We start from the raw sequence: 8,376 nt of genomic DNA, 5'->3' as shown, positions 1-8,376 counted from the left end.
CCGTCCAATTTATGGACATGTAGAATTATTCACCGTTTTAGATGATCCGTCCACTTAGTGGCTTAAATACCTCGAACTTATGGAAGTATTGAATTACGTAGGTCCGTCCACTTTGTGGAGGCCATACCGTCCAACTTGTGGACTTGTTTAAATACTCATCGTTTTGATGATCCGTCCATTTCGTGGACATGTAGAATTATTTACCGTTTTAGGTTACCCGTCCACATTGTGGCGTATAGACCGTCTACTTTTACGGACGCGTAGAATTATTCACCGTTTTTAGGTGATCCGTCCACTTAGTGACGTATTAACCGTCCACTTTTACGGACATGTAGAATTATTCACCTGTTTAGGTGATCCGTCCACTTAGTGGCGTATTAACCGTCCACTTTGACGGGCATGTAGAATTATACACCTGTTTAGGTGATCCGTCCACTTAGTGGCGTATTAACCGTCCACTTTGACGGACATGTAGAATTATACACCTGTTTAGGTGATCCGTCCACTTAGTGGCGTATTAACCGTCCACTTTGACGGACATGTAGAATTATTCACCTGTTTAGGTGATCCGTCCACTTAGTGGCGTATTAACCGTCCACTTTTACGGACATGTAGAATTATTCACCTGTTTAGGTGATCCGTCCACTTTGTGGACTTTTAACTAGCATCCGTTCAATTTGAGGACAATTGTAGTGACATCAAAGTAGACAGAAAATCATACTTGTTTCTAATTGCGTAAAGGAAAAGTGCCTGCCCCCTTGGGCTTAAAAAAGGCACGACTGGATTGTAGCAAAGAAACACATGTTAAAGAAAACTTATAAATAGTTAATAAAAAGCCAAATGGAAAATTGGTTGCCGTTCGCCGTGTTACTATCACTGGTAGTATTTCCTCAAATGCTCCGCATTCCATGGATGTAGTAGCTTCTCCCCCTCTGTAGTCTCCAGGTGGTATGTTCCTTTCCTTTTCCATGCCGTGACTCGGTAAGGTCCTTCCCAGTTGGGGCCGAGCTTTCCCTGTGTAGGGTCTCTAGCTGCGCCCATGACCCTTCTGAGTACCAGGTCTCCCACTTGGAAGTCTCTGTGTCGGACCCTGGAGTTGTAATGTCTGGCCATGCGTTCCTGGTATCTTGCGATCCTTTGCTCCGCGGCCGACCTTACCTCATCTATCAGGTCCAGCTGTAGCCTCATTGATTCGTCGTTCCTGCCTTCATCATGGTTATGAACCCTGTAACTTGTGAGGCCAACTTCTGCGGGGATGACCGCCTCATTCCCGTATGTCAGTCGGAATGGCGTCTCTCCTGTCGGAGTCCTAGCCGTCGTCCTGTACGCCCAAAGTATGCTCGGTAATTCTTCGGGCCATATCCCCTTTGCCCCCTCGAGCCGAGTCTTGATAATCTTTAGCAGGGATCGGTTCGTGACTTCAACCTGGCCATTGGCCTGAGGATGGGCGGGTGATGAGTAGTGGTTTTTTATTCCTAGCTGTGTGCAGAAATCCCTGAAGTGGCCGTTGTCGAACTGCCTCCCGTTGTCCGAGACAAGGACTCTAGGAATACCAAACCTGCATACGATGGACCGCCAGACAAAACTTCTAATGTTCTTTTCTGTGATGGTGGCCAAGGCTTCCGCTTCTACCCATTTTGTGAAGTAGTCAATACCCACTACCAAGAACTTGAGCTGCCTTACCGCCGTTGGGAAAGGCCCCATGTTGGGAAAGGCCCCATGATATCCAGTCCCCATTGAGCGAACGGCCATGGAGCCGTCATGGGTGTGAGCTCCTCAGCCGGCTGTCCGATAAAATTGCTGAACCGCTGGCATTTGTCGCAGCTTTTAACGTAAGACTCGGCATCCTTCTGCATGGTCGGCCAGTAGTACCCAGCTCGTACCAGTTTGTGCACTAACGACCGCGACCCAGAATGGTTCCCGCATATCCCTTCGTGTACTTCCCTCATTACGTAGTCTGCCTCTTCAACCCCGAGGCATCTTAGGTAAGGACGGGAGAAACCCCTCTTGTAAAGAATGTCTTTTATCAAGACGAATCTCGCCGCTTGGACTTTTAATTTCCTCGCTGCCTCCTTCTCTTGGGGCAGTAACCCGTCCTTCAAGTATGAAGTTATCTGTGTAGTCCAGTTTCTTTCGGAGCGTATCTCCTGCATATTGTCGGGGTCTATTAGTGGGAAGACTTGAACAAAGGAAAGTACATTACCCGGTGTCGTCACATGTTCTGCTGAAGCGGCTTTGGCTAGGCGATCGGCGAGCTCATTCTCTCCTCTGGGGATTTGGACGACCGTCGCTTTTAGCCCGTTGATTCTCGCCTTCACTTGATCAAGATATCTCTTTAGCCTTTCCCCCTTACATTCATACTCTCCGTTTACTTGATTGGTTACGACCTGCGAGTCGCAATGAACGGCTACACTTTCCGCTCCGGCGGCTTTTGCCAGGTCGAGTCCTGCCGCCACTGCTTCGTACTCTGCTTCATTGTTGGTAATGGGAAAGTCGAGACGGACCATACATTCGATCTTGTCTCCTTCTGGTGACAGCAACACTATGCCGGCCCCTCCAATTCGCCGATTGGAGGACCCGTCGGTGTAGATGCTCCATTTGGGGGGTTCTTCTGCCCCCTTGTCCTCGTCTCGCGTAAACTCTGCTATGAAGTCGGCTACAGCTTGTCCTTTGATGGCTACACGCGGACGGTACTTGATGTCAAACTCACTCAATTCTATTGCCCACAACGTCAGTCGACCCGCGGCTTCGGGATTACTCAGTGCCCTTCGCAAGGGCTTGTCGGTCATTACATTCATGGTATGGGCTTGAAAGTAAGGTTTCAGCTTGCGAGCCGCCGTTATCAATGCGAAAGCGAGTTTCTCCATAGGTTGGTATCTTTCTTCGGCGCCGCGGAGCGCCCGGCTGGCGTAGTATACAGGCTTCTGTGCATTATCCTCTTCTCTAATTAAAGCAGCGCTGACGGCGACAGATGAGACTGCCAAGTAGAGGAAAAGTTCTTCGCCAGGTTGCGATGGACTCAATAGGGGTGGTGAAGATAGGTATGCCTTTAACTCCTCGAACGCTCTCTGACACTCGTCCGTCCACTCGAAGGATTTCTTTAATGTGCGAAAAAAGGGCAGGCACTTGTCCGTGGCTCTCGACACGAATCTATTTAACGCCGCTATCTTGCCGTTAAGGCTTTGTATCTCCTTCACATTTCGCGGGGGTGCCATTTCTAATATGGCTCGGATTTTGTCCGGGTTAGCCTCAATCCCTCTCTGGGATACCATGAAGCCTAGGAATTTGCCTGCCGTTACGCCGAATGCGCATTTTCCCGGATTGAGTTTCATGTTGTAGGATCGTAGCGTACCGAACGTTTCCTTAAGATCTTCGAGGTGGTCTTCCTCCTTCCGGCTCTTCACAAGCATGTCGTCGACATAGACTTGAACATTCCTCCCGATCTGCTGCGCGAACATCTTGTTCATTAGCCTTTGGTATGTTGCCCCCGCATTCTTCAGGCCGAATGGCATTACTTTGTAGCAGAATAGTCCTTGGCTGGTTACGAACGAAGTCTTTTCCTGATCGGCCTCGTGCATGCGGATCTGATTGTAACCCGAGAAAGCGTCCATGAAGCTTAGTAACTGGTGTTGAGCCGTCGAGTCTACTAGGACGTCGACTCTTGGAAGGGGATAGCTATCTTTAGGGCACGCTTTGTTAAGATCGGTGAAATCCACGCACATGCGCCACTTGCCGCTCGCTTTCTTTACCATTACCACATTCGCCAGCCAATCGGGATAGTAGACTTCCCTGATGAGGCTTGCCTCTTGGAGTTTGCGGACCTCCTCCGCTATTGCTTGGTCCCGTTCCGTTGCGAACACTCTCTTCTTTTGTCGGACGGGTGGAAACGAGGGTAATACATTCAATTTGTGTACCATGACGGAGGGATCGATTCCCGGCATATCGTCATGGCTCCAGGCGAACACATCCTTATTGCTCCTCAGGAAAGCTACTAGCTCTTGACGGATTCCGGGTTTGGCAAGCGTTCCGATCTTGGTTGTTCTGTCCGGATTGGAACTGTCAAGAGTTATCTCCTCCAGCTTCTCTGTCGGTTCCGCCACCGTTCGGTGCTCTTCTATGTTCAAGGCCTGGATTTGGTCTTGCATCTCCATCATAGCGACGTAGCATTCTCGTGCGGCAACTTGGCTTCCGCGTAGCTCTCCTACCCCATATTCCGTTGGGAACCTGACCATTAGGGCGTAAGTTGATGTTGACGCCTTCCACGTGTTGAGCGTAGGTCGTCCAAGAATGGCATTGTAGGCGGACGAGCAATCGACCACCAAGAATGTCACGTTCCTGGTGATTTGTTGGGGGTAATCTCCTACTGTCACCCGTAACGTTACTGAGCCCAGAGGGAATACCTTACTCCCTCCAAAACCAACGAGCGGGGCGTCTGTCGGTATTAGCAGGTCCCTATCAATCCTCATCTGCTGGAATGCCGGATAGTACAATATGTCGGCCGAACTGCCGTTGTCGATCAACACTCGGTGGACGTTGTAGTCTCCTGTCCGCACGCTGACGACGAGGGCATCGTCGTGTGGATGGTGTAGGCGCCGTGCATCCTCTTCCGTGAACCCAACAATAGGTTCTTCTCCGTTTGCTATCCTTGGCAGTCTGCTCGTCAACTGGACATTCTGTACCGTCCGAAGGTATGTTTTGCGAGCCTTCTTTGACGATCCGGCCGCAGCAGTCCCTCCGACTATCATTCTTATGTCTCCAATTGGGGGTCTTGGTCGCTCGTTTTCTCGACGGAGGTGTTGTTCCTGTGGGGGTTGATCCGTTCTCCCCTTGTTGACGAACTTCTGCAGCTTCCCTTGTCGGATAAGTGCTTCGATTTGCTGCTTCAAGTCGTAGCAATCGGCCGTGTCGTGGCCGTGGTCACGATGAAAGCGGCAATATTTGTCTCTAGGCCTTTTGCTGGGGTCACTCTTCAGCTTTCCTGGGAACGTCAGGGACCCTTCGTCCTTAATCTGCATTAGGACTTGGTCAATCGGCGCGTTTAGAGGGGTGAAACTCGCGAACCTTCCGCCCATGGGTTTTGGACGTCTGTCCTCCCTTCGGTCTCCCATCCTTCCTTTCTTCCGCCCCTGGTCTTGTCGAGAATCCTCCTGTCGGTCTCTTTTCTTGGGCCTATCTTCTCGCGATAATAGTGCGTCTTCAGCGTTCATATATTTGGTGGCCCTGTAAAGGACCTCCGACATGGTCTTGGGGTCGTTTTTGTATAGGGAGAACAAAAACTTACCCCCCTTTAGTCCGTTTGTGAATGCTGCTACCAATATCTTGTCGTCGGCTTCGTCGATCGAGAGTGCTTCTTTGTTGAAGCGTGATATGTAGGCCCTTAACGTCTCCTCTTCCCGTTGCTTGATATTCATCAAACAAGCCGTGGATTTCTTGTACCGATGTCCTCCGATGAAATGCGTAGTAAATTGAGCGCTTAGCTCCTTGAAGGTGCTGATGGAGTTGGGCGCTATCCGGCTGAACCAAATCCTTGCTGCGCCCTTCAGGGTTGTAGGAAAGGCCCTGCACATAATCGCGTCTGCCACTCCCTGAAGGTGCATCAGGGTCTTGAAGGTCTCTAGGTGATCTAGAGGGTCCTTGACTCCGTCGTAACTATCCATACTTGGCATACGGAACTTATTTGGCAGGGGGAAGGAGTTAACAGCTGCTGTGAATGGTGAGTCAGTCCGGTTGACAAGGTCGTCAAGATCACTTGACACTCGCCCCTTGAGAGCGCTCATCATCACATCCATCTGCTCCTTCATCGCCTGCATCTCCGCGATGATGGATTGTGGGGCAGTGTCCGTCGGGGAAGGGATGCTTATGTCCCGTCTTACTGGTTTGCTCGGGGCGTTACTCCCCTGTGGTCCGTCCTGATTTCTCCTTTCGGCGCTGTTCCCCTCTTGATCCGCTCCTTGGTTACTGACCGCGGCATTCTTTTGGTTCAGCTGCTCTTGTAGGTCGTGGTTTTGCTTGGTGAGGCGCTCTACGGCTGCGGCGAGCGTCCTGACCTGTCTCTCAAGGGCCGTCGTAGGGGCTTCTTCCTGAACGTCATTCGTGGTTGCCATTGAGCGAGTGAGTACCATGTAACTCTTTTGTCTGGGAATCTACGAAGTACTATACGTCTCTCGTTCTTCCCCACAGACGGCGCCAACTGATGACGTTGAGAATTGTCACCAATGAGTCGCACTGTACTCGCGAGTCAACGAACCTGCACAACAAGAACGAACGGGAGAAAAACCCTTAGAGAGCACCGGTGTGGTGCCGGCCAAAAGTTCTCCGAAGGTCAAGTTAGAATTCGTCCCTTGAGTTATTTTTTAAAGGCGTTAGAGAGGGTCAATTAATCTTACCTTGATTTGCGTGAAAGTTACTCCTTTTATAGCAGTGGAGAGGTGGCTTTTCTTCTTGACCTCCAGATCTTTCCAATGTGGGACTCTGATACCATTTCCCTTATTGGATCTTAAGGCTTTTCCAGGCAATAGAGATTTCGGGCTATGGGCCCTTACTATGTCTGTCCATGATGGGCCTTTAGGGAGCGTGGGTCCCGCTTTACACAGACCAAACAGTACCTATCCGTCAGGCCCATTAAGATAGGCCCACCAGACTAAATCTTACCATCTTCACCACTAAACTTATTTCGGTAATACGTTTTTAGATTCATTTACTGATGTAGAAATGTTTTATTCTTTCTATCCTTAAGAGTCCACCTAACTTGAATGGCCAAGTTTTTTTGGGAAGAAAATTCTTCTACTGTTGAAGTTATAGAGGAAGTAACAATAGCTGTGGGGGCTGCTCAGGTAAACTCAGATTCAAGTGCACTACAATTGGTCGTCTTCCCTGCTCCCATCGATGCACAACCAAGGATTCCTTCTCTTCACTGGTTTTTACATTCAGTAGTGTTCAACGTTGCTTTCTTGGCTTGTTTGATTCTCCTACTGGACAAGAAAGTTTTCAATAATATTGCACTTGCATTCATGGCCTACAAGAAGAAATGGGCTTTCTTTCACTTTGGCTTCATCATTACAGGAAGTGCAATATGCTATTCGTTGTATGCAATCTTGATATCAGTGCTGAACAAAGCAACGGGGCTGTGGGTTGGTTTCTTGGTTGTTAAAATTGCAGGGCATACTACAGGGCAGAGTAAGCATACAACAGGGCAGAGTAGCATGAGACAAGCTACAAGTGTGGCAGGTGATGCAGCTGTTGCTGAGATGAAGTGCACTAGCCGAGCCACAAGAATGGTAGGGAGTGCAGCACTTGCTGATAAGCAGTGCAGTGATCAAGCCAAACAGCGTGCATCAACACCTGACCTGATCAGCACTGAAGTCTTGGAAGTCATTGAGGCAATGTCACATCATGAATTCTTCATTCAAGGACACTGAAGACTTAGGTTCCGAGATTTTAGGAAGCAGTTGGTCACAGTTGACACGTGTATAATTCTAGAAGAAGTTAGTTATGCTCACTGTGTATATAAACAGAGCATTATGTATTTTATTACTCATTCTTGTAATCATTTTTCTAATCAATGAAATTCTCCCAATTCTATTTAGATTTCTCTCAGATTTTTTTCATTGGTCAATATGGCATATGTGCTTGCTCATGATGTTGTGCTTTATAGGACAAAGGATATAATTCTGGCACACTTGGTGTTTAGTTTCCATGGTTGTTCCTTTATCTGTTTCATGAAATTTATAACTCCACAAGATAATAACATACAGTTGATTCAGGTGTGCACTCTGGAGTTTGCTCGCTCTGCACTACGCTTCTCTTTTCATAGCAAATGGATGAGCGCTGTCTTCTTCCATTTCACGGCTTTTATTGGATTCCTTGCCATGGTTAGTGGCTTCAATTCTATCTCTCTTTTTCTTCTTTTTATTTATGTTGCGTGGCTTATGGTTTTGTGTGTGTGTGTGTTTTTTAATTTTTTTTTTTTACTTCCTTGTGAAATTAAAGTACAAAATCATTATTTTTTCTCAAGGTGAATTTTGATCTGATGAAGAACCTACCCAATACTGCGGGTGAAGTGGCTGACAACATCGCCGTCATAGTGTGAATGATAATAATAGTGGTTTGTGTTTCTTTGTTTCATAAATATAATAGTTGTTTTTTGGGCTATATTCTGTAATTTTTTTTTTTGGGAGAATGATCTCTGTAAAATAGTTGGTGTGGTAAAAGCAGCCCATTCTGTATTATACATGTACGTTACCACAAAGGATAATACCCCTTCCAATTACAAAGGAAGATTTGAACAGGCTTTGTTAGGTTGGGGTTGCTAGTGTGAAAGATTTTGTTCATTAGGCTATTGATTGAGAAAGAATGGTTGAAATTCCAAGAAACCAT

At 47.8% G+C, this 8,376-nt stretch overlaps 1 protein-coding gene across 1 annotated transcript; it reads left to right on the top strand.

Annotated features, from left to right (window-relative positions):
- Nucleotides 1–7,616: 7,616 nt before the first annotated feature.
- Nucleotides 7,617–8,153, top strand: LOC115977112. The gene is made up of 2 exons (XM_031098776.1): nt 7,617–7,871; nt 8,015–8,153. The coding sequence occupies exons 1-2, from the start codon at nt 7,617–7,619 to the stop codon at nt 8,087–8,089; spliced, it is 330 nt and encodes a 109-aa protein (XP_030954636.1). The 3' UTR covers nt 8,090–8,153.
- The last annotated feature ends 223 nt before the right edge of the window (nt 8,154–8,376 follow it).

The sequence above is a fragment of the Quercus lobata genome, chromosome 2 (assembly GCF_001633185.2).
Source record: "Quercus lobata isolate SW786 chromosome 2, ValleyOak3.0 Primary Assembly, whole genome shotgun sequence".
Lineage (NCBI taxonomy): Eukaryota > Viridiplantae > Streptophyta > Magnoliopsida > Fagales > Fagaceae > Quercus > Quercus lobata.
Note: the sequence above shows the minus strand (reverse complement) of the source record. Positions and strands in the feature narration are given on the sequence as shown.

Coding starts and splice junctions, on each gene's coding strand:
- LOC115977112 (XM_031098776.1), top strand. CDS start 7,617: ATGGCATATGTGCTTGCTCATGATGTTGTGCTTTATAGGACAAAGGAT. Junction 7,872..8,014: donor TTATTGGATTCCTTGCCATG/GTTAGTGGCTTC, acceptor TTTTTTCTCAAG/GTGAATTTTGATCTGATGAA.